Here is a 25,367-nt window from a genome sequence, read left to right as displayed (position 1 = left end):
GGCTTCCCGAGGAACCAGGAGGCCTCTGCGGAGAAAGCCAAGTTTCCTTGATGCAGAAAAGAACATCAGACCCACGTGGGTAGGAACTGGACAGGACCATCTTCAGAAGCAGGTTGAACTCCTACCAAACCTGCTGGACTGATTTGCAGGAAATAGGGAGCACCTTGGGCATTTCCATGGCTATGAGCAGCACTGCACCAGGGACCACTTCTGTTGTCCAGGAAGTAGCCGGAGCTACTGGGCCTGGAGACCTGGGAAGCAGGAGAGGCAGCGATTGAGGAGGGACAAGGAGCGGAGGACGCACCAAGGGGACCAGCATCCTAAGCTTCAGCAGGAGGAGCCTCCGTTCAGACTTCACTAGTGGGGCCGAGTCCCCAACCTGGGAGGCCCTGTGGGGACAGAGGTTTGTTCTGAGACGAAGCAGCAGCATCCTGGACCTGGACCTGAGGATTCAAGGGCAGGAGGAAGCGGCAGCAGCAGCACTGACCACTGGGCCAGAGGATGAAACCCTCAGCCCCTGTGTGGGTGCAGAAATGGAGAGGGAGCGGGCGCCTGGGGCCTCAGGGGGACACTCAGGTCCTCACCAATGTCCCACTCCAAAAGTTGGCCCAGCAATCACTGCCTGGTCCCCCTGCCGCCTCCTTTCTTTTGGGGGAGGCTCTCAGATTGGGGGTACAGTGGAAGGGTGAGTCTGCTCCTTGTGGGCCTCCTGGGCTCATCCTGTCTGCAGAGGCCAGGGCTCTGTGCTCCTCCAAGCTCAAGTGCACAGGGATAGTGGCCTGTGCAGTGTGGGTGTGTGTGTGTGTGGTGGGTAGAACAGCCTGAGGCCTTGTGGTGAAGCCCAATTCTGGGGTTCAGGTTTAGAGATCCTTCTTTTGACACCCGTATATACCATGTCCCCTGATCCAGCTTTTACCAGAAAGAAAGCTGGTATTTTGAACTCCATCTGTCTTACGGTTTGCCTGTCTGTTGGTTTGGAAATCAGCTTGGGAGACTTGGGCTGGTTTATATGCTAATTTGGGGTTCTGCTGTATGACTTTCTTTTTTCTGGAATTACCCCCTTGCTCTCCAGAAAATCTGGTTGCCCTGACTTCTTGCCTGTCTCTGCGAACCAGGAAGGAAGTGGGCTTTCTGCCAAGATGGGGCCGCCCCCTGCAAGCCTGTGGCTCCTCGCTCAGCCAGGCAATAACAAGAAATGTCATGCTGGCTGCTGCTGACTTTCAATTTCCCTCCAAAGTGCCCCGCCTTTGTTTACTTCCCAGAAGCCTCAGGCAGCTGATCTCTGTATATTGTCCTCACAGGGATGTCTTCCCACCCAGTTTACTCAGAGAGCTGGAGAGCCCCTTGTCCCCTCCTCCCAGACAGACGGCGCTTCTCTCCAGCACAGCAGAGCAGGGTATGTGCTGACGTCCAGAGAAGCCACACTGGGAGGGTCGGGCTGAGGGGTCACTATCAAGAGTCCCAGAACCTCAGGAACGCCAGGTCCTCCCACAGCCCCCAGAGACACAGGCACATTCCCGCCAGGTAAGACCGGAGCCGGGCTCCCCAGCATCACAGCAGCCAGCACCTGTGTCCAGGTAAATGGGACTGGCAGACTGACAGGCTTAGTGGCCTTCTTTGCCCTGGGCTGTCTAGCGGGCGGGGTACACACCTTCCCTTCTAGCATGATGACCGACTTAGCCTTTATCTCCGCAGGACAGGGCAGAGGGAACACAGTCAACCTGCTCCATTAAGGAAACCCCTAGACTCTGAGACTCCTCTCTCCTGGGACTGCCCTATTCCCCCCATTAGTCAGCAGGGCCCACCCCTGGGGGTCCTCCAGGTGGGTGTCATCCATCAGTCATGTTTCCCTGGCCATCTAGCCTCCTCCGCGCTTCCCTAACAGCACCCAGTTTCTTTCAGTGGATGACTTCTCCCCTTTGTGCGCAGGAGGGGAGGGACGGTTGATCACTAGCCCTTGAACAAGCCAGGCCCGCCGGACTTCTCTGGGAAGTGGGACTCTGAGGGAAGTTCATTAAAGTTGGAAAACATTTGTTTGCAGCAGTCCTTAACAAGATGGCCGAGCTGCTCCTGGAGCTCAATTCCTGCTGATTCTGGGCTGCTGCCGGCTCAGTGCCCAGCCTTCCTGCCCTTTCTGCCAGCCACTGTGCATTCTCCTCCATGAAGTGATAAAGGTGGTATCGTCGCTAGCAAAGAGCCCTAATTGATGCAAGGAAGTTGGTGTGTACATTTTCTCAGTACTTTCAGGGCCGAGCACTTTCTAAGTGTGTAATAAATTTTAACACATTAATCCTCACAACGATCCAGTGAGCTATGCACTGCTAGCATCTCAATTTTACAGATGACACTAGTGCGTGGGGAGGGTAAGTCGCTTTGCCAAAGACACACAGTCAGCATGCGAAGGAGCTGGGTCTCCGCCCACACAGACCAACTGCAGAGCCTGTTTCCTATACGCGAGGCTTTGCTGCCTCTTAGTACACATTAGCATTGTTTACAATATCAAGAATAACCAATAACAGCCAACTGCAGTCAAAGCTTGATGAAAAATAAACGCTATGATACAAATGATATAGCACTATATTTATTGACTTGTAACAGTGCCCATTATATTCCATTAAGTGGATAACATTGATGAGGAACTCATTTCATTAATAACATGGTAAACAATGCCCCCCACCCCAACCCTCGACACATACCTTACAAAGCCTAGAATAATTGTCATCAAATTGTCAACCATGGTTATTCTTTTTACTGGTGAGGCCTGCCAAGCATTGTGCTTCTTAGTGGTAGGATATGCGAAGTACAATAACTTGCAGCTCGGAGGGACTATCCTGATACGCTCCAGAACATTGAACCCCTAAAAACTTACTACATGGCATGTCTCTGAATCTTTGTAAGGTTTACCGCTCACCATTTACAGTGCTTATGACATGACAATCAGGACACTCAACACTCCCTGCTCATCAGGTCCAACTAACATACAATCGATGTGATGGTTAATTTTCTGTGTTATCTTGACTGGGCCACGGGGTGCACAGACTAAACATTATTTCTGGCTGTGTCTTTGAGGATGTTTCCGAATGAGATTAGCATTTGAATCGGTGGACTCAGCAAAGCAGATGGCACTCCCGAAAGTGGGTGGGCACCATCCATCTGTAAGAGTCTGAATAGAACAAAAAGTGGAGGAAGGGAAATGCAATCTCTTCCTGTCTGCCTACTTGAGCTGGGACATGGGTGTCCTCCTGCTCTTGGGGTGCTCTTGCGCCTTCGGACTTGGAGTAGTTATATCTCAACTTTACTTGGTCTCCAGCTTGCAGATGGCATAATGTGAGATTTCTCAACCTCAATAATCACACAAGCTAATTCCACATCATAAATTCATATATATTCATATATGAATAAGAGCTTCTTCGCATCCTACTTCTCACTTTCTACTGGATATTTTTAAAGTACATTTTCCATATTAATAGTTACATTGCACACACCATAGACCATGCTAATCTGCTCTAATGAAGATACCACACCTAGCACCACAGCTGCCATTGGGACCGCTATTGGTTAAGTTTCTGGCAGTCAGTGGGTAGTCACGAACCACCTAGCTTTTACAGAGGCCAGACTGCAGAATCAAATAGAGGTGTAATGAGGAAAACAACTGCTGCATCCTTTAAGTCTTTGCAGGTGGCACTAATCTCTGTCATTCCCTGGGAATATGATATTGCTTTCGATTTTCTGTGTTCACCATGGGAAACTTTAGTTTCAGGGCCCTACACAGGGTTTTTCTTAAGACAGTCATTGTTAATTCATAGAGCACTCATATATCATAGGTTAAAGAGCCAGCTCAGCCAACTGCTGTGAGTGTCCTGATTACACCTTCTGGACCTGGGGAAATGACTATTGGGTGGCTCTGTGCATTGAATGTACCCATTGTGAAGTAGACATTACCGGACCTCGACATGCTCTGCTCTACCAGGGACCAGGATGGTGCTTTAGATTCCCAGAGTAGCATCAAATCAGGTGTTGTATTCAACCACCTTTGAAAGATCTGTTTCCCTTTCTTTGAAATATTACTTAAATTAATGGCCACTGGTCCTCTTGGTGAAGAACTGAGGGAATCTCTACATGTATACTTGCAGAGTCCTTTCTTAAGAGACCTGCCCACATTTCCATCAGCAGGTTCAGGGTCCAAGAATTGGCTCAGGTCTTAAAACTGGGCAAGGGATCTGGACTTTTCTCTGGAGTAGCTGAAATAATACCTCTGATCATGTATTTTTAATCTCTTCTGATGATATTATGAAGCAATGTCTTTGTTGGCTGCCCATCTGTCTTGCCTATGAGAACACCATGTTCTATCAGCTATCTCTCCAGAGATCTCTATGGGCCAGGCCTCTGGCTGTCATTCTAATGTTGCTGTCCATTACAGAAATCACTTCATCTTGCTCTGACAGTTAAGGCTGCACCTGCTTTTGTTATCCTGGAATCCTCTCATCTCATTGCTAGTAGAATCCAGTTCTGTAACCATTCCTACATTCCAAACCACAGAAGACAGCCCCTACATTCCAAACCACAGAAGACAGCCCCTACTGAGAACCTCAAGGATGCTGGTGCCCCCTCAGCAGTGTGCTTCTTTCACCTTGTTTAGTTAGTGTCTGTGAGTCCTTCTGAGGACATCGTCATCTGAAGAATGGGTTCTCCAGCTGTAGAGAGTAGAGCCATGCCATCTTCCTGAGGCCTTTGGGTACCCTTTGTCCGTAGTCTGCCCTGGCAGGTCTCTACTCCACTTCATCTAGTGGGCACCATGGCTTATAGCAAATATCTGAGCGTCACCCAGGAACATATTAGAATCATCAACTTGGCCTTTGCCAGGCTAATTAAACTCTGTGGCACAGAAGGGTGCTCTTGTATTGATATTTCTCTCTATCCAGTTTCATATTCTGCAATTCATCATCCAGGATCTACTCCCAGACACAATCTCCTTGCACCTGCTGGTACATGGTGGCCAGTCCTGCAGCTCCCCTGGAGGAGAAACCCTCTCCTCACCCAGCAGCTCCACCCAGGACTTGCCCATTGGGTCATGCTGAGAGGACTCTGCATAGTCTTCATTCAAGAAAGATGGTGGGGAGGGGAGGGGACTGCTTTCTAATAAGGGGCAGCAGACCCTTCTTGCAGGCCCAGGAGGTACAGGGGGACCTGGAGTTCAGAGTTCTCAGGTGCATCTCCCCACAACGCCCCGTTCTGAATTTCAAGGCTTCGCTCTTCCTCTATCAGGGCCCTGGCTTTGGAATAAGAGGGTCCCCTGAGCTTAGAATTCAGTCTTCTCTGAAGTTCTGCATTCTTAAAATTAGGATCTGTGAAGGCCTTCCTTACTGTCTGCCTTCCAGCTGCGGGTATGAGAGTCCCTTTGCTTTAGATGGTGACTAATAGACTTAAGCCTGTCATTTACTCTTTTCAGCACATTTGTGGCACTGGGCAATAGTGACCCAAATCCACTGTTCTTATAGTTACAATCTTTCCTCTTGTAAGTGCCAGTGACTTGTACCAGCTAGTGTACCTCTTCCCCTATATTTCATCCAGTTTCCTACAGGTAAGAGTTTGGGCAATGGCACTGCTATAGCACCCTTGGGATATCAATATTTCGCCTGTCACCATTTGGCTCAACAGTGATCCAACTCCAGAACCCCGTCCTTCAGGCTGGCTTGCTACGACAATTACCTTAATTTGGGTTCCCAAGAAGCAGAGCCTGAGATGAAATCTCCTAAGTAAGTGATTTATTGTGATTATCTCAAGAGGTGAGGGGAGAAGGGAGCAGGATAGCATGGTGGGAAAGCTAAGCAAGGATGTGGTCAAGCTGCAGACTAGCTCCAGTCTGACCCCAGTGGAGAGCGCAGGAGTGTGAGTCTTTATCAGTCATTGGCTCCACGCTGGGACTTGGGGCTGGACCTCAGGACAAGGAGGGGTACCCTCCAGGTGAAGGAGGCTCCATTTGGTACAATGCAATACTCTGGGGGGAGGTGGCATCAGCAGGAAACTCTCACAGCAGCTGGGAGGGGAGAATTCTGCCCAAAAAGGGGATTTCCAGAGTACCGACAGCATTCACTACACCAGTGAACTGTTCTCATTTGCATCCTGAATAGCAAACACTTCCTTGAAATGCTTCTCAAATTCTGCCTCCAGTCTAATTCCCATTAGGCCAAAGTCCTTGTACTGAAAAAAAAAAAATGACAAAAGTGATGACACTCATTATCAGTGTTTAGACACATTGAAATCATGAATGATTACTTTAAACACCTAACTTATATTAACCAGGTCAACATTAAAAATTCATGCAGCTTAGAGTAACTTCAGTTACCTAGGTGCATAGTTACTTCTTATTAACTAGACAAATGAGAAATTATAACCATACTTACGGACTCTTACTCACTGGTTTGGGGTTGTTTATTTTAGGGGGAGTTAGAAAGGTAATCTATGTCCTTGGTAACAATCAAATAGTACAGTGTCTAAGTACAACCAGTGATCTTCCTCTCACATTGTCACTTCTATTCCCCTCTGGTGACTCCTGTTAACTATACGTTTCATTCACGCACAAAGGATTCTGGAGTTTGGGATTTCTGAGGAGTTGGAGTGAGTATAATTGGGGAGAGATGAGAAGCATAGTATGACTTTAGGACACAATTCTCTTCTCCTTACATTGGGAGCAGGCAGGACATGACTGTTCTCAACAGGCATCTGTCACCTTTTCTAAGGGAATGACCTCTAGGGACCTGGGGTTCTGGTTGCAGGGACACCTTCTGACTCAGTGTTACTCTTCATGATGAGCTTAAATCCTGAGTTTAAAAAGTCACTTATTTAATCAAACGTACACTAAAATGCCTAACTGAGAAAACTGAGTGATATTTATTTTACTCTCAAAAATAACTTAGTATAAAGTATGCTAAAACAAATGTATTGGGAACGATTCTTATCATGTGATTAACCAACTAGGTGTGACTCCTTTGACTCCAAACAAATATTAAGCTGATTTAAAAAAAAAAAAAGTAACTCACTTCTATAACTTGCTTGTACAGACTTTTATAAGATGAGGGAAGCTAAAGTTTTCCAGCACCAGGAAATGAAGGCAGAATGACTCAGTGGAAAGAAAATGAAATGGGAGCGGGGAGAGGCACTTACCTTGTAAGATGCCCTGTGGTTCTGAAAGATGAGGCGCATGTCCCGCACAAACCCCTCCACCTGGGGGTAACCCCGTTTATTTAGCCTCTTGGTGATTTTGTTCAACCACATGGATTCCTTTATGTTTTGAGAAGCCTTTTCATCCTGATGGGGAAAAATAAAGTGTATCAATGGGAGAATTACTGGCATAGTTCAATGTCTGCCTCCTGTGGATTCCTATAAAATCTAGCAGAAATACAAGGTAAAGACAACAGCTGCTCATCCATTCATTCCCACGGGCTTCAGATCACAAATCCTACAGTGCCCGTCTCAAGATCAGGTAACATCATGGTGGTCTGTAATCATGGTGTGTTGTCATTACTTACATAATAATAGTACGGAATCTTCGCAAAAAATGAGCTTTCTGAATGGCTATAGACTTTCAAGAGGAGGAACTCACATTTCTGCAAAATAAGAAGACTGTGAATGAAACGCAGCTTGGAGAGAATAGCCCATATGCATGTCCAGGCTAGGCATGAGGACACCAGTCTGCCAAAGGCTTCCCCAAACAGTTATCTAGGAACCAGTTATGTAATGACTGAGTCACTTTTTTCTGCAAACAAGTTGTAGTTTCAGTGTGATTAAAACATGGCTCAAAAGCGTAGGCTTGCTTTGGGCCCTCCCTTTCCCCCGAGACTGACTTCCCATATGTGAGCACAAAAGACAAGGCTTGGGGTTCGAATCTGACTCACCAGCTGCTCCACAGGCCCCATCTGCCTCTCCAGGACCTCAGCTTCCCTGTGGCGCTCCGAACTTCCTGAACACTCCTTCATCCTGCAGAAGGTGCAACTCCACGGGCTCCTGAGAGGTGGGGCGTAAGTGAGCACAGGGCAAGGCCTCTGGAAATAGCCACCATTTCTACGGCTGCCACTGTCCTCCTTTCAGGAATGGCCAACAGGCACAGCCAGGGGAAGAAGGGGACATTTTCCACAGTCTTCAAGGCCCCCACGTGGGGTCTGGGCCAATGACCCATCCCCCATTGAGGGTAGCATCTGGGCGTAGGTGGGTGAGGAGTGGTGTCAGGTGAGTAGTGGGCTTTTCTTTCCCCACCTGAGCTCCGGGGAGCACAAGGAGGCCTGGCTGACAAGTCTGAGTGCTTGAAACTAGGCCTTAACCCTCAGGGGCCTTGGGCCTTAATCGACCTGTTGAGAATTTGGCAAAATGAGGGAACCAGGCCACGTGTCTTGCCTTTTCTGAATAAGCACAGAACATAAACTGCTGGGAACAGGATTCCTTGCTGGAATAATTCTAGGAAAGGACAGTGGCAGCATGTATGTAAAAGACCCCACCACTGGCCTCAGCCTTCCAGAGGAGAGTAAAGAACGTTACCCTCCTGCTGCCAGGGTCCTTAAACAGCTTCTCAGGTCACACTGCTCTATCCCATACCTATGGCCCTGCTCTTTCCCCATCAGGACACATTTAGGACCTCTGCAGGGGGACTGTGCCTGGCAGGAGGAAGGATCCCTAATAAGGGAGGAGCGGACCGCATCTCACAAACCTCTCAGTTTCCACAGGTGGGAGGTGACAGTCCTCATGAAAGGATCTCGAACATGTGTCACAGCAGAAGAGCTTTCCTCCATCCAGGCAGATCTCACATAGATCTGAGTTTCCCGCCTAGAAGGTAAAACAATGTCCATATCCCCAGTGAGAACCTGAAGACCAGCACGGTGGGAATCTAGAACTCACAGCCTTTGTTTTAATCTGCGTGCACACTAATGTGCTTCTCCCTGGGCTGTTAAGGGAAAGCATGGAGTGGAGATGTCAGAAGAAGAATTGTGGTCTGCAGTGAAGTTTAGGAGGACGGCTCTGTGTGACAGACCAGAAGAGCTGTCCCTATAAACCCAGAGATTCTAACACAGAAAGCCTGGCAACAAAATAAGAGGAAGACTTCATAGGAATGTGAATAATTTTATTGTCTTACAAATAAAACAAAGTCCTGAAATAGTGTTAAGTGCATTGGCCTACACCACAAAATGACTCATGGGAAGTGTGGTATATTGAGAATTAAATAAGAATGAATGAACTTCTTAGTATGAGAAGTAATAAAAGATGAAAAAACACTAATTAACACAATTATTTTCAATCTTTTTCTGGGCTTTTGGGTGAAGCTACTTGTGTTGGATGAATTGGGATTCTGGCCATTTCTTCAGTTTTTAAAAATTGCCATATATTAGAAAATGCTAGCCCCAAATCACCTCTTGCCAAGAGCTCTTATTCAGTGTTCTGGGGGCTCCTGAAGCACATCCCCAATGGGGACAGAGTGCTCTAGCATGGAGGCATGGGGCCATTTTTCTTCTCCTCACTGAGGGGACTCACAGATTACTATCATCACTCTCCAAAAGTGATAACCACTCTCCCCAGAACAAGGAAGTAACAAATGTAACCAATGTTTAAGAATCTCACATACATAATCTTTTTAACAGACTTCTCTTCCTGGTTCTTTGCTCAGATGCATGTTGAATCATCCAAGGAGAGTGTATAAAATATTAATGTCCTGATCCCAACACTAGGGATTCTGAATCAATTGGTCTAGGTGGGGCACAGACACTGGTGTTCTTCTTTGAGTCATAAAATGGGTAATTTTGTGTATCAGAATCATCTGGGGACTTTTAAACAATCCTAATGTCCAGGTCATAGCGCATATTGATGAAATCAGAATTTCCTCAATAAAGATCAGAGCAAAAATAACAAAATAGAGTCTAAAAAGCAATAAAAAAGATCGAAACCAAGAGCTGGCTCTTTGAAAAGATAAACAAAATTGATAAACTTTTAACCAGACTCATCAATAAAGAAAGAGAGAGGCCCTAAATAAATAAAATCAGAATGAAAGAGAAGTGACCACTTACACTGCAGAAATAAAAAAGATTATAAGTATTACAATTACATGTCAACAAATTGGACAATTGGGAAGAAATGGATAAATTCATAGAATCATATAATCTCTAAGACTGTATCAAGAAGAAATAAAATATCTAAATAGGCCAATTGCTACTAATGAAATTGACTCAATAATCAAAAAATTCCCAACAAACAAATGTCCAGAACCTGATGGCTTCACAGGTGAATTTTGCCAAACATTCAAATAAGAATTAACATCTATCCTGCTCAAACTATTCTAAAAATTTCAAGAGCAGGGAAGGCTCCTAAGCTCATTTTACAAAGCCACCATTACTCTGATTCTAAAACCAGACAAAGACATTACCAAAAAGGAAAATTATAGGCTGATATCACTAATGAACACAGATGTAAAAATCCTCAACACACTGTTAGCCAACCAAATTCATCAATGCATTAAAAAGATCATATATCATGATCAAGTGAAATTTATTCTTGGGATACAAGATTGGTTCAATATCCACAAGTCAATTGACATGATACACCACATAAACAAAATGAAGGATAAAAATCATGATTATATCAATAGAGGCAGAAAAAGAATTTGAGAAAATCTAGCATCCATTTATGATAGAGTAAAAGAACTCCCAGCAAAGTGGGAATAGAGGAAACATACCTCAACATAATAAAAGTAACATATGACAAAGCCACAGCTAACATCATACTCATGGAGGGAAGCTAAAAGCATTTTTCTAAACATCACGCACAAGACAAGGATGTCCACTTTCACCACTTTTATTCAACATAGTAGTGGAAGTTCTAGTCACAGAAATTAGACAAGAAAAAGAAATAAATTCTCCCAAATTGGAAAGGAAGAAATAAAACTGTCATTATTTGCAGATGACATGATATTATATATAGAGAACCCCAAAGACTCCACCAAAATAAAACTACTAGAACTGATAAAGGAATTCAGTAAAGTAGCAGGATACAAAATTAATACTTTAGAAATCAGTAGCACTTTTATACACCAATAACAAACTATCAGAAGGAGAAATTAAGAAAACGATCTAATTTATAATTGCATAAAAAAATAACCCTAGGAATAAATTTAATTGAGGTGGTGAAAGACCTATACTCAGAAAGTTACAATACATTGAAGAAAGAAATTGAAGAAGATACAAATAAATGGAAGCATATACTGTGCTCATGGATAGGAAGAATTAGCATTGCTAAAATGTCCATACTACCCAAAGCAATTGATAGATTCAATGCAAATCCTATCAAAACACCAATGGTGTTTTTCACAGAGCTAGAACAAATAATCCTAAAATGTATATGGAATGACAAAAGACCTTGAATAGCCACAGCAGTCTTGAGAAAGAAGAGCAAAGTTGAAGGCGTCATGCTACCTGATATCAAGCTACACTGCAAGGCTATAGTAATCAAAACAGCATGGTACTGGCATAAAAACAACACATAGATCAATGGAACAGAAACAAATCCACACCTATATGGTCAATAAATGTAAGACAAAGGAGGCCAGAATATACAATGGGGTAAAGACAGTTTGTTTAATAAATATTGTTGGGAAAACTGGACAGATATATGTAAAAAAAAAATTAAACCAGACCACCTTCTTACACCATATACAAGAATAAAATCAAAATAGATTAAAGACTTAAATGTAAGATCCGAAATGAAACTCTTAGATAGGCAGTAAAACTTCTTACATAGACAGTAAACTTTCCAACATTGCTCTTAGAAATACATTTTCTAATATATCTCCTTGGGCAAGGGAAACAAAAGGAAAAACAAACAAATGAGACTACATTAAACTAAAAACTTTTTGCACAGCAAAGGAAACCATCAACAAAACAAAGACAACCTAGTAAATCAGAGAAGACATTCACCAATGATACATCCAATAAAAGGGAAATATTCAACATATATATATATATATATATATATATATATTACTCATGCAACTCAACACCAAAAAATACTAACAATCCAACTACAAAATGGGCAGAGGACCTGAATAGATATTTCTCCAAAGAGGACATACAGATGGCCAACAGACTAATGAAAAGATGTTCAATATCAGTAATCATCAGAGAAATGTGAATTAAAGCCACAATAAGATATCACTTCACACCTGTCAGAATGGCCATATCATCAATAAATCAACAAACAACAAGTGTTGATGAGAATGTGGAGAAAAGGGAATCCTTATGCACTGTTGGTGGGATTGTAAATTGGTGCAGCCACTATGGAAAACAGTATGAAGGTTTCCCAAAAAATTAAAAATAGAACTACCTTATGACCTAGTGATTCCACTTCTGAATATACCCACTTCTGGGTATGTCCAAAAATGCCCAAAACAGTAACTTAAAAAGACATATGCACCCCTATGTTCATTGCAGCATTATTTATAATAGACAAGATATGGAAGCAACCTAAGTGCCCATCAATAGACGACTGGATAAAGAAGTGGTATATATGGGCCGGCCCAGTGGTGCGTTGGTTGAGTTGGCTTGGGCGCCAGCTCTGAGCAGCAGGGCCCCGGTTCGGATCACACATGAGGGCCAGTGATGCTGCGCCCTCCGCAGCTAGGATGGTGAATGGCAGCTTGACCTGGGGCTGGGCTGCCGTAGGCCACTGTGAGCAGCCGTGAGCGGCCATCCAGTGGCCGGCGAGCTACTGCCTCACCCGGGAAGAGCACAATGATAATACCAACATGGGCCAGTGAAGTGACATTCTCCACAACTAGACTGAGGAACAAAAGGACAGCAACTTGTCTGTTTCCCTTCCCCCAATTCCCCAACGCTGTTCCCCTTCCCCGATTCCCCAACGTTGTTCTCCCCCCCCCCAATTCCCCAATAAAACCTTAAAAAAAAAGTGGTATTTATATATATATATAAATACCTTAAAGCTTAAAGTCCTTAAAGCAGGCAGCCATTTGGTATCAGTCTGAGTAAAAATGCCTGTGATTTGCTGAGTGATGATGATTTCAGTCCTAAACAGCTCAGCGCCCTGATGGCCCCCTCGAGGTTGGATGCAGGGCCTCTGTAAGGGACCCACATGCCCTGAGGACATTTCTCTGCAGGAGTCATGGCAGTCTACATCTTGAACTTGCCAGCTTCGCCGGGCCTGTTCCTTCCAGCTGATGACTGACACCATGTTAGCTCTGCCTGCACCTTGGAGTGGATGTTTGGGGTTTTTGTGTCCTTCCCTACTGCCTTCTTTAATATGCTGCTATCCTCTCAGGTTTGCACCTTACTCCTAATCTGCAGGCCAGCCCCACTCACTACCACCTCAAGTCCCAGCTCTAGAGACCTCAGTGGTCCAGAGTTCTGCTTCCCACACAAATGAGGAAAAGGAAGGGTTCCTCTGAACCAATGGAAATGATGCTTTCATACCAAGACACCCAACCCAGAACCATCTACCTGGCATGGGTGATGCGTGTGCGGTTCCCTCTTCATCACACACAGACACATGCTCTGACTGAGTGTGAGCATGCTTCAGAAAATGGAGACAATGACATAGATAATATACTGAGGGAAAAGGCCTGCCTTATTCTGGGGTGTCTGGTGGGAGTTAATACTTACACAAGGGTCTACTGAAGTATTGTCATGAGACTTCGGTATTCTCTGCTGAGAAGAGAGAAAGACTGAGTTACAATATTGAATGTGATGTTTGTTTCTATCTCTAATTTAAACAGCCATCTTCTGAGGGAGTCAAACCACAGTCTGTCCACTATTTCATGGACCTATATACTTACGAGGAGAATTAAAAGTGCTAAAGTACTACTATCTGGCCCAATGTAGCTGCATTCCCTGGCTCTCAGACCCAAGGTGGGCCTTTGTGAAGCCATGCAGGGAGCCTGGCCCTGGTTACCACAGATGGAGTTGGAGACACTCCTCTGGTTCTCCTATCGAGGGACCCTCAGGCATTCTTCCCTATATTAGGAAGTGTCATCCCACCGGAGGAGCTGCAATGAGAGCATCAGGACGAGGATTCATCACCAACAGCCTTCAGCGAGCCTAGAATCCAGGAATCCATACAAGTGTCCCAGAGAAGAATTCGACCACCTTCTGCAGCTCTTCAGGGCATAGCCTTAAAGATAAAATGTGCTCAAGGATCCCAGTGCTGCAGCTCTTCTTCTAGAAGTTCACTCTCTTCTCTCCATTTGAATCCCAAAAGGTCAGCTAAGTGATTTTTCAGGGGTAACTGACTACCACCCTCTAGATTTACATTGCTTATACATATTCAGTAGAATGACTTGGCAACTTTCTCTGCTGGAAGTAAACAGCCTCAACTTTTATCTCCAGCCCAGGCAGAGAGGGCATAGACAAGTATGACCCACTGGACAATGGCCTGAGAGGTAGTCATGTCACTGTCTACCTCTTTTTATGACTGAGAATTCCCCGAGCCATACATATTAGTTATTCTTCCATATTAGACAACGAAGTTGAAATAATTCTTGAGGTCAAGGATATTGTTTCAATCTTCTTTAATGGCCGTAGGGCCTTTAGTACGTGCTTGATAATTATATATTGAACAAGTGAATAAATGAGTATTCTTTCACTTAGGAAAAGAAATTACATGTTATCTCTTAGGCAAATATTAGCACACAATAAATGATTGTTCTGGAGGAGTATATGATTTTACAACACAGCAGGCTGTCATCAAAAGATATATTAGTGGCCCTTGTCAGGAGCCAGGAAACTGTCGTGTGGTGCTGAGAGTCACATTGAAGTTTCCAGAAGTCAAGGGGCTCCATTAGCAAGAGAGATCTTGAGAGACACGGAAGACCCACAGAGGTAATAGTGGGTCTTGGGTTTTGACATTTTGGAGAGATTCTGTGTTTGATCAAGGAGACCCAAAATATAGAGGCAACTGCAGCTTAGAAAAATGTTGGACCCATAAAGGAGGGTAGAGCCTGGTGATATGCAGTTGCCAGCTCACGTAGGTAGTCTAACTGAGTAACCCTTGAACCTGGGAATGGTAGAGACGCTGATCTTTAACATATGCGCTAAATAGGTCTAATAATAGTTTCCCTTTAGGAAATTCAGCGGATGAAATGTCCCAAGTACTAACAGTTCAAACCATCCAGGGCATCAGATGACGTAAATGCCTGGATCTCACATTCCCAGTGGACAATGAAGTCCCCGTGGCCAGCTATGTGTGACCTATTGTAGGAGCCTGTGACTGTCACCGATGGCCATTGCTACCCGAACTATATAAGAATACCATTTCTTACCTTCCTCTCTGTCTCAAGCTCTCACTCATACCCAATCTTGGAAAAGCCATCGCCTTGTCCTGAAGCTACCCTGCACTGTATGTATTTGTTTGTTGGCTTCATAGCCTTCTTCCATAGAGGGAGAAATCACTTTCACAGATCGCAAGAAAAGGCTAAACAGCCCCTCTGCTGGAGCTAAAAAGATGGCATCAAAGTAAACAATTTTCCAAGTCAGGCTCTCCTGTATACACTGATATCCCAAACGCTTCCTCTCCCACAGCACCATCCTCATGAAGGGCAAAAGCATTCTGTGTGTCTCTGTGTACATTTTATTGGAAGGTGGAAGAGGATTTAAAAAAATACGCTTTTTGTTGCACATCTCATAAAATAGTATACTGTTTTATATATGTCCCAAAATAGACTATCTACTAGAACAGGGTCATCTGGATAATGGCGAGCAAACATTTGAACTATCAGATTTCAATACAATTAGAAAATAATAACCTTGATGAAAAAAATCTGGGTTTTATTTGAAGCTGTTGCTATGACTCTATTATGAAATGTCTTTATGTATTCCATAATCATGTTTGCTTTTACAGCTTTGACATCCTTACAACGTTTGCATCAATAGCTAAAATTCATCTGTGAGATGTATTATGATGGTTCCTTATCATCTCCATCTTGGTTTACTATTCAAAGATGACTTTGTATACAACAGAATGTTCAAAGTAGCAACTCTGAAGCCATATGCAAAAAAAAAAAGAGGATACCTAATTATAATTATCCAATTGAGAAACCATAAAATAACATGTTGTACATGTAAAATCAGTTATGTGATGAGAACTTGAAGAAAGTTATATAATAATTACCTTTTTTCTCCTACTATATATTCTTGGAGGATTATATAGAAATCCTTTCTGAAAAATAAAAGACCCAAGTATATGGTTAGCCTATGTTTCTGTGTTGTAAGTCTGACATTTCCAACCTCCTCTCAAATATTCTACTTTGATGTCCTACTATCAGATGAAAGGCAAGGTGTCTAAATAAGGATCCATCTCCCTTTCCTCACCTGTACTTCTAGAATTCATCAATGGTACCCAGAAAATCATCTTTAGAACCTTTTTCCTTGCTCTTATGTTTTTTTCTCTATGTTGTGAGAGGTTTTCTTTCACAATCTCTTTGATACCTCTCACCTCCTTTCCATTCCCCAGTGTCACTCAAGCTTGCACCTACACACAAGGTCTAGTAAATCAACACACACATGCACACGCGCGCGCGCGCGCGCGCGCACACACACACACACACACACACACACACACATCCCATAACCATACGGTGTCAAACACTCTGGACTATCTTGGGCACACAAAGATGGACAAACCCTGGAGGGAGAGGGGTCTAGAGAGAAAAAGAGAAAGCATGGAAAGAGAAGTATATAACAGTCTGGAACAACCTTAATAGTGGGTTCAGAGAGTCTGGGAAGCGATGCCCAGGGCAGGTCAGTCAGGGAATAGTCAGAGAGGGGTGACATCTGAGCTAAGCATTGTACATTGAGTATAGATTTATTGGGCTGAAAGACACATCATTTCACACCTCAAGGGACTGCACTGGTTCTGTATTATCTACTTTATGAGTTTAAATTTCTTAGCCTGGTATTAAATCCCTCTACAAACCACCTCAAGTAATAGATTATGCCATATCACACACAATCCTCCGAACTCAACCCACACAGCAACATTAGTCTGGTTTTGGTTTTCATGCCATCTTTCTCTGGAGTGTCTTCTTCCCACTTGTTTGACTCTAGACTGTCTTCTTTCTTTCATGCCTTGTACTGAGGTGTGAGTGTGGGGCACCTGTCCCCAGTGAGAGGGTAAACTTAGGAGCTTCATGGCTTCAGCTAGAACTCAACCAGTATTTAGTGAGTAAAAATAGAGACCTTATCTTAGAGTGCCACAAAGAAACTCACACCTCCCGCCCGCTGCCACTGGAATACCTCCATCAGCCATTCTAGGGGCCTCCCACCACAGCGCACACTTTGCTTCCACTTCTTTGATGTTGCACGGCCTCCTTTGACTTCAAATTCCCTAGGGGTGAACCAATTTCCATCCTCACTCTGTATACACTTTTTGATGGTACCTGTAAGATCAGGATAAGGTGATTCTGAAACCTCTGTCCTCAGAGCTCAGACAGTAGCCTCCCACCGCACTGGATCTGGAGTCGCCCAGTGTGGGCTCAGGATCAACAGCAGGAGAGTAGGGCCTCCCCTTTCAGACTTAGAATCCCCAAACCCAGCCTGTAAGTCCCCTCAAAGGAGATGTCTGCTTTGTGTGCACATTTTTTTTATCTTTGTGCAACAAAAAAGTGATTATTTTTATCAAATTCAACTTTATAAACATATTCCAAAATCATCTTCAAAGGCTAAGCAAATGATTCTGAAGGATGAGAGAGTTTCAGTTTGCTGAGGACAGAGAACAGTCCAGACTCTCTGATGGCCCTGGGGCAATGTGGAGGCAGAGCTGCAGCTGGACTGCGATCTCAAGTGGGGGCCCCGTAGCTCAGAAGGGCACCCTGGTGACATCTGTGCCATCTATTACAACATTTTTCATCTAGTTTAATGACATTATTTTTTCTCTCTTTTCATGTTGGACAGGTAATGTGCCAATGTCGAATGTAACAAGGTTTGAGGGAGTCACATCACATAAGAGAGTGAACACCCAAGCATCATAGTTATGAACTACAAAAGGATCATTGTTTGAAATTATTGAGCAGGGATTTTTATATCCTTGGATTCATGGAAAGCCAATATTAAAAATAATTGTGAAATGTTATTCAGTGGCAATTTGAAATTATATATAAAAGATCATTATATGTTAGATATATTAGTTATTAGAAATGCAAATCAAAACCGCAATGAGATATCACTTCACACCTATTAGAATGGCCACAATTTAAAGCATCAGACAATAAGTGTTGGCAAGGAGAGAGAAATTGGAGCCCTCATACATTGCTGGTGAGAACACAAAAGAGTGCAGCCACTGTGGAAAATATTTTGATGTTTTCTCAATAAGCTAAACATAAAATTACTATATGTACCAGCAATTCCACTCTTGGATATATACCCAAAAGAATTGAAAACATGTGTTCACACAAAAACTGCACACAAATGTCCAAAACAGCATTCATTACTCATAATCCCAAAGAGTAGAAATAACCCAAACTGGTGAATGGAAAAACAAAACATGGTATATCCATACCATGGAGTATTACATCATTTGACAGTAAAAAGGAATGCAGTACTAATACATACTCTTACATGGATAAAGCTTGAAAACATCGTGCTAAGTGAAAGAACCAATCATGAAAGGGCACAGTATATGATTTAATTTATATATAATACCTAGAATAGGCCAATTTGCAGAGCAGAAAATAGATTAGTGGTTGCTTAGGGATGGGGGGTAGAGTGAGGTGCGAATGGGCATTGACTATTAATAGACACAGGGTTTCCTTTACTGGGGAACAAAAATGTTCTAAAATCAGATTGTGAATTCTAAAATTCACAATCCTGTGAATACAAAAACAAAACTCAACATTTAATCGTAGACTCTAAGTGGTGAATTGTATGATATGTGAATTATATCTCAATAAAAGAATTTAAATTTTATACATACAATTAAGTAAATTAATTCCTTACAGCTACAACATGAGGCAAATTTTAATTATTATCTCTTTTTTAAATGGTAAATTTCAGGCTCAACAAGGTCCCCTTCTCTACATAGATGAATTAGCCACTGTTGGCATAGCTAGGCTGGGACTCAGGTTTTCTGATTCTAACTTCTGTGGTCTTTTCACTGCACCAAGCATCCTGTCTGGTGATTACCCAGAGAGAGGAAGGATATGAAGATGGAGGCTAAGGGCCTCTCTCCTTTCATTTTTTATTCATCTCTCTTTAGTTCTTTGGGCATTTCCATGGACACTTCCATATGGTAGTAAGCACCTAAGGTGTGTGATTTCTTAATGTGTGAAAATATCATCTTAGGGGTCCCTTCTTCCTTCTCAAGCCAAAATGCTACCCCACTTCCTTAGATGATGTGTAATTCACATGGATAATTCCATTTCCTCTTGTAATTCCTTCACATAAGGGTTGCAAAGCCGACCATGAAACTCACCTTGTTTCAATACCCTCTTATATAACATTCCCTTCAGCTCACCACAGGTCACAGGAAGTATTTGAGAGCGAAAATTCACACTTTCTTTGACGTACTTTCTAGGCCCTGAAAGAGAAGATTTCTTCATTCTGTCTCATTCTGCAATTGCACGTGTCCCCCTCCTCCCATGTTGAGGTTGTTCCTATAAAGACGCAGGGGTGCTTAGGAAACTTGACTCCACAAATCTCTAGAGTCAAAGTCTTCCAAGTGGCATGTTCTTATACATAGCTACAGTGTCTACCTCTACCCTCAAATTTCACACAAAAGAGAATGCTTTGGCAGAAAAATCAGGCTTCAATAAAACTCCCAATCCAGTCAGCCCCACTGATTCACACATGACAAGGAAACATACAGTTGCTATCGTGTTCTGAAGGGAGCTCTCCACCTGTGCTATTATGCTGCAGCTGGGTAGCTGGAGACAAAGTTAGAGACTGTACTTGTATCTCCCTATTTGAGCTCTGACTGAGCGAGCAGAGAGAGGGGTAACCTAATAGAGATGGTATCCGCCTGCTGTTTGTGTTCTCTGCTTTGCTTTATTTCTCCCTCATATCAGCTTTCTCCATCAAATCAGCTGTGACAGGATCGCAGAAAACTCTAGAAAGTCTGCAAATTTTGTGGGGGGAGGGCAGCTGGAGACCTTATTACACGGAAGTAGGGATGAAAGATCTTCAAATGAACTAACTCTGTGAGGATGTGAAGCTGATGCTGTCCTTCCAGGAGGCATTTTAGAGCCCTGATGGGAGGAGTGGACCTGTCTGTCGTGCTGATGCTCGTTTCGAGATACGTAGCCTTTCAGAACTGGTATGGACTCAGAAGGATGTTTGGCCTAATTCACTCTCTTGCTTTACAGATGAGAAAACTGAGGCAAAAGTGGTCCAGTGACTGACCCAAACCGACACATTCAAAAGAGAGAAAGATACAGGCTTCTGATCACCACTGTGGACCATTTGTGATGTGCAACCTGTGACTCTCTGTGTAGCAAGAGAAGAGTCAACTAAATAATTTTTGGTTTATAAGTACCTTTTATATGGCAACAGGCTATTTCCAGTTTGAAAGTTATTGGTTCAGTGGGGACAGCATCACTGCAGTGGCCCCTGGACCCTTTGGGTCTGGTTTAGATCAGTCATCAAGCTACTGTTTTGTGGAATTATCTTTTTTCTGTCCCTGACACATTTTGAAAATAGACCAAATCATACGCATTCTGAACAGTTAGTAACGCTACATAAAACAATTAGGTAAATGGGTCTATTAGCTAAACACACAGACTAGAGCACAGGAAATTAGTTGTTTATTTATTGAAAGTACATTCCTCTTTTCTTTATTGCCTCTGGACTGGACTCTTTTTCGGGGCTTTGTCACTATGAGTTAAATGGATTCTAGATCTGCCTCTCTTTTTTCCTGACATAGTAGAAAAATATAATTACAGTCACAGACATGCAGTTACATTGCATATATTAGTGCTTTTCAAAATTTCCATTTAAATGTAACTTCCCCAAAGTCTGTCTAATGCATAAAGAAAAACATTTAATCCCTAGTCTTTAAACTACCAAGAATTAAATGGCTAATCTTAGGCTTATCTTCTATTTTATTTTTCACAACCCCATATTAGTAAAACAAACAATTGAAATCAGCTTTTCAATTATACCTCAAGCAGCCATGTATCAAGTGCTTAACAGATGCCAATTGTAATCAATTAATTTATTTACTCTTTCTAACAAATATAGAGATCAAGATAATGATAACTCCCATTACAGAAACTAAAATACTCAGAAGGGGCAGCCAGTTCGCTCAGGTGGTTGGAGCGCAGGCTCTTAACACCAAGGTTGCTGGTTCAATTCACACATGGGCCAGTGAGTTGCACCCTCCATAACTAGAGTGAAAGACAATGGTTTGACATGGAGCTGAGCTGCCAGCGGACCACTGGTTGACTCAGTTGGTTAGAGCACGGTGCTCGTAACACCAAGGTTGCCAGTTCGATTCCCACATATGCCAGTGAGCTGCACCCTCCACAACTATTATATATTGAAGACAACGACTTGTCTTGGAGCTCAGCTGTGCCCTCCACAACTAGATTGAAAACAGTGAATTGACTTGGAGCTGATAGGCCCTGGAAAAAACACACTGTTCCCCAATAAAGTTTATATATATATATATATATATATATATATATATATATATATATATTCAGGAAAAAAATGAGACAAAAGCTACAAAATTAAGTGAAGATATTTCAGAGAATTTTTTGGAGAAATAGAAAAAAATAGAAGTTCTATGTATTAAGGAAAACCCTATGGGGGGCTTACAGGTGAGAAACAGGTTATGCACATCACCTTGAATAACGTTATTTGTAAATTTGTGCAGAAAGTGATGTAAAAGTGAAGTAAATGTGACCAAGGGCTTTCTCCACCTTGGTTTAGACAAAGATATTACAATCTAAGAAACTACCAGAAAAAAGGCTGAGGCAGAGTAATGGGTAGAATTGAGTCCTCCAAAACATTAGTTTCAAATAGTAACTAAAGATTGAGTTGGTAGATGTGTCAACAGAGAATGTGCCTCTATTTGTAAGTTAATTGGCTATAAATGTGCATCTCAATGTTTGCTGTCATTCAGATGTGTTTCACGAAGACAAATTAATTTCCTTCTTTCTGTGTTCAATGCCCATTGTCCAATGACCACCATCTGGTGATGGTGGGTATTATGTAGATCCCAAGAAAAAATGTTTTTTGGACTACTCAGTCCTAAGTGCAGTAAACTCTAAGCAGATTATGAGCATATTAGACAAGCAAACCTCAAATGGACCTATTGCTTGGTAAAAAAAAAAATCCCACTTTCTGGTCTTTAGGCTAACAACCTAAAAACCTGACCTTTCCACCTTCTAACTGAAGGTGGCCCAGATCAAGGCTTGCTGAGGCGGAAAGAGGGGAGATGCTTTGAATCAAAGAAAATATTGAAGTTTTAACAATAGTAGTTAAAATGACTCTCAACTACTGGACAAGGGAATAGAAAAGCTACCACACCTACTCAGGACAGGAAAAACTCATCTAGAGGGTAGATTTAAAAGGACAGTGAGACAGGGGCCGGCCAAGAGGCTCAGTTGGTTAAGAGCTCGCTCAAGAGTGCAAGCTCTGGGGCTGGCCGAGTGGCGCGATGGTTAAGAACTGGCTTGGGACGCCAGAGGGCCCCGGTTCGGATCCCACATATGAGGGCCAGTGACACTGCCCTCTACAGCTAAGATGCTGAACAACAGCTCAACCTGGAGCTGGGCAGCCGTTTGAGTCGCCGGCGACGGCAGAGGCTGCAGTCCCTGTGGCAGTGGGTTGCCATGGGCTACCAGCCAGCGTGAGCGGCCAGCAGCTGCAATGAGCGGCCGTCCAGAAGCCGGCGACTGATCTGCCTCGCCCGGGAACAGCGCAATGATGGTGCCAACTTGGGCCAGTGAAGCAACGTCCTCCACAACTAGACTGAAGAACAAAAATGACAGCAACTTGTCTGTTCCCCTTCCCCCAATTCCCCAGCACTGTTCCCATCCCCCCCAATTCCCCAATAAAAATCTTTAAAAAAAAAAAAAAAAAAAAGAGTGCAAGCTCTGAGCAACAGGATCGCCAGTTCAATTCCCGGCCCAAGCTGAGCAGCTGCTGAGCTGCCAACAGGTGGCAGGATGGCTCACAGCTAAAAAAAAAAAAAAAAGGCAGTGAGAGAATAAACTTGCTCTCTGCTTAAAATTCCTAAGTCCAGCCATTTTAATGACCAATGATGGCAGGCAAAGGAACTTCCATGAAAAGCAGATAAAACTCAGAGAAAAACATTTCAGATCTTGGACAGATATCAACTGTGATATAAACACAAACAATTGAAACCCTGGCTCCAAACAGATTGGCTTTCTCAATGTCACAGCTCTCAAATGACAGGTAAGGTTAACTACTAAAAAAATTAAGTAGTTCTATGTTTCTCAAAACCTTAGCAAAATGTGTGTTACCCAAAAGGCAAAGTGGGAGTGACACACACTTTATCTTATCTCTAATCTTGTTTTTTCAAATGCATTTTCACCTTTTTTTCAGTGGAGACCAAATGGCCAGCAGCTTTACTGTTGGCTAGGGCTAGGCAGGGGAAAATAGAGTTTGGAAAACAGCAACTGATATGTGAGACCAAATCCAAGTGAAGGAACACTGGATTCAATTCTGAAACCCTCACTCTACACTCAGACAAGAAAGGAACATAATGATAAGGGACCCCAAGCAGCTATCAGGAGCTTTCTCTACTTTGTGGAGGGACAACTTTTAAGTTACATGCAATATTTCATTGGACTTTGGAGAGAAGTGGTTTAGAATTTATCTACTGACACACAGACCTAAACAAAAATGTCATAATGATTAAATCTAAATATTTGATATTTTGAAAATAACCATTCCTAAAATGGATGCAACCACCTTTTTATCTTAAACAAAATTGTACAAATTCACTCACAGGGAAGCCATGTAAATTGACAAGAATATAAGATATGCAGATTGGTGAAAATTAGGAATTTTTAGTTGCACTCTAAAGTCTTGTGTAGATCCACTGATTCAAAATTGTCAGTGAAAATGAAAATGAGGTCTTACCCTCATTGTCTCAGGGTAAAGAGTTCTTTAAACTTCTACTAAAATAAACAAAATTTCAGGGGTCTGATTACAAGTAATACATACATATTATTGGAAATTTAGAAAATAAAATTGTATGAAATATCAACATCTAGAAATAGCCACAATTAACTTGTTCAAAAATATCCTCCTTAATATTGTATGTCAATTATAATTGAATACATATATAGTCATGGGATGTGGAGTATAGTGTGGGGAGTGGAGTCAATGGAATTTTAATAGATATGTATGATATGGGGGGGAAGTGGGGCAGCTGATTGTGGTAGGGGGGTTGTCACTTTTTGAGGGGTAAAAAGTATAACTATTGCACTGTTTTGTACACCTGAAACTAATAAAAATATATATATATATATATCCTCCTAGGATATTCTCTTTGCATATGTTACTATTTAAATAATACTTTTTTATTACAGAAGTTGAACATGTTTACTATTTTGAATACACCAAATACAATTGAAAAACACAAAAAATATATAAACATCACCAGTGACTAAATATAACTGTTGCATATATTTTTATGAAGTGAAATGCCATTGATGTTTCTATATATCTGTATCTATGTCTCTATATGTAGAAAGATAAATATGTATAAATAAGGACTTATAGATACATAGAAAATATTCTCACAAATATATATGTTTATACATGTTTTATTACCACATGTGTGTGTGCGCACACACACAGTCTGCTTTCTTCATTTAACCTTCTTTGGAACATCTTTCTAAATGAATAAAAATTTCTCGACCCAGAAAAGAAGCCACACACTGAGGGCGGCAGTGCTTCTCTATTAGCCCTGGATCTCTTAGTTCTGGACAATTACGAGAATGAGAAATGAACCATTCCGTTGAAGCCACTGCATTTTTTAGCCCCTTCGTTACAGTCCCTGAGCCTCTATCCCAGCTGACATAGCCGCTGGGAAACTGTCATGGCCCTCAGGAGACTATAGGCCACAAGGATACAATGAGCAGCGCCATGATAAACTCAGCCGGTGTGACGGCTTCACTTTGCCTGCTTACGTTTTCGATATATGTTTCTCGGCCACTTCCTTTTATTTCTTGGCCAGGAATACCCTTTCTTTCTTCTTTAAAAAAAAAAAAAAAAGGTTAATCATTCAGTTCTGTGAATATACTTCTCAAAGCTCATAGGTCAGTGGTGAGTAAGTATTTTTTTCAACATTTGAACCACAAAAATGGGGCAAATTCCAGTATAACAGGGTGAGGTTAATTGCAGAATTACTTTTTA

At 42.6% G+C, this 25,367-nt stretch overlaps 1 protein-coding gene across 2 annotated transcripts in view; it reads right to left on the bottom strand.

Annotated features, from left to right (window-relative positions):
- Window positions 1–5,743: 5,743 nt before the first annotated feature.
- The window catches only part of LOC109378068 (nuclear body protein SP140-like), a 30,229-nt gene continuing 10,605 nt past the window's right edge, over window positions 5,744–25,367 (bottom strand). Inside the window, exons 3-12 of one of the 2 annotated variants that reach the window (XM_019634536.1) lie at window positions 25,142–25,207; window positions 19,450–19,554; window positions 17,277–17,419; window positions 16,153–16,200; window positions 13,650–13,691; window positions 8,702–8,817; window positions 7,896–8,004; window positions 7,530–7,607; window positions 7,165–7,308; window positions 5,744–6,201 (exon numbers count right to left, since the gene is read on the bottom strand). In XM_019634536.1, coding sequence (XP_019490081.1) covers window positions 6,094–6,201; window positions 7,165–7,308; window positions 7,530–7,607; window positions 7,896–8,004; window positions 8,702–8,817; window positions 13,650–13,691; window positions 16,153–16,200; window positions 17,277–17,419; window positions 19,450–19,554; window positions 25,142–25,207 — 959 coding nt within the window. In that variant the 3' untranslated portion in view covers window positions 5,744–6,093. Of the gene's footprint in view, window positions 6,202–7,164; window positions 7,309–7,529; window positions 7,608–7,895; window positions 8,005–8,701; window positions 8,818–13,649; window positions 13,695–16,152; window positions 16,201–17,276; window positions 17,420–19,449; window positions 19,555–25,141; window positions 25,208–25,367 lie in introns of both variants that reach the window. The other variant, XM_019634535.1, reaches the window with a different exon arrangement.

The sequence above is a fragment of the Hipposideros armiger genome, unplaced genomic scaffold, assembly GCF_001890085.2.
Source record: "Hipposideros armiger isolate ML-2016 unplaced genomic scaffold, ASM189008v1 scaffold_1716, whole genome shotgun sequence".
In the NCBI taxonomy this organism is placed as follows: domain Eukaryota; kingdom Metazoa; phylum Chordata; class Mammalia; order Chiroptera; family Hipposideridae; genus Hipposideros; species Hipposideros armiger.
This window is presented reverse-complemented; position numbering and strand designations above follow the sequence as displayed.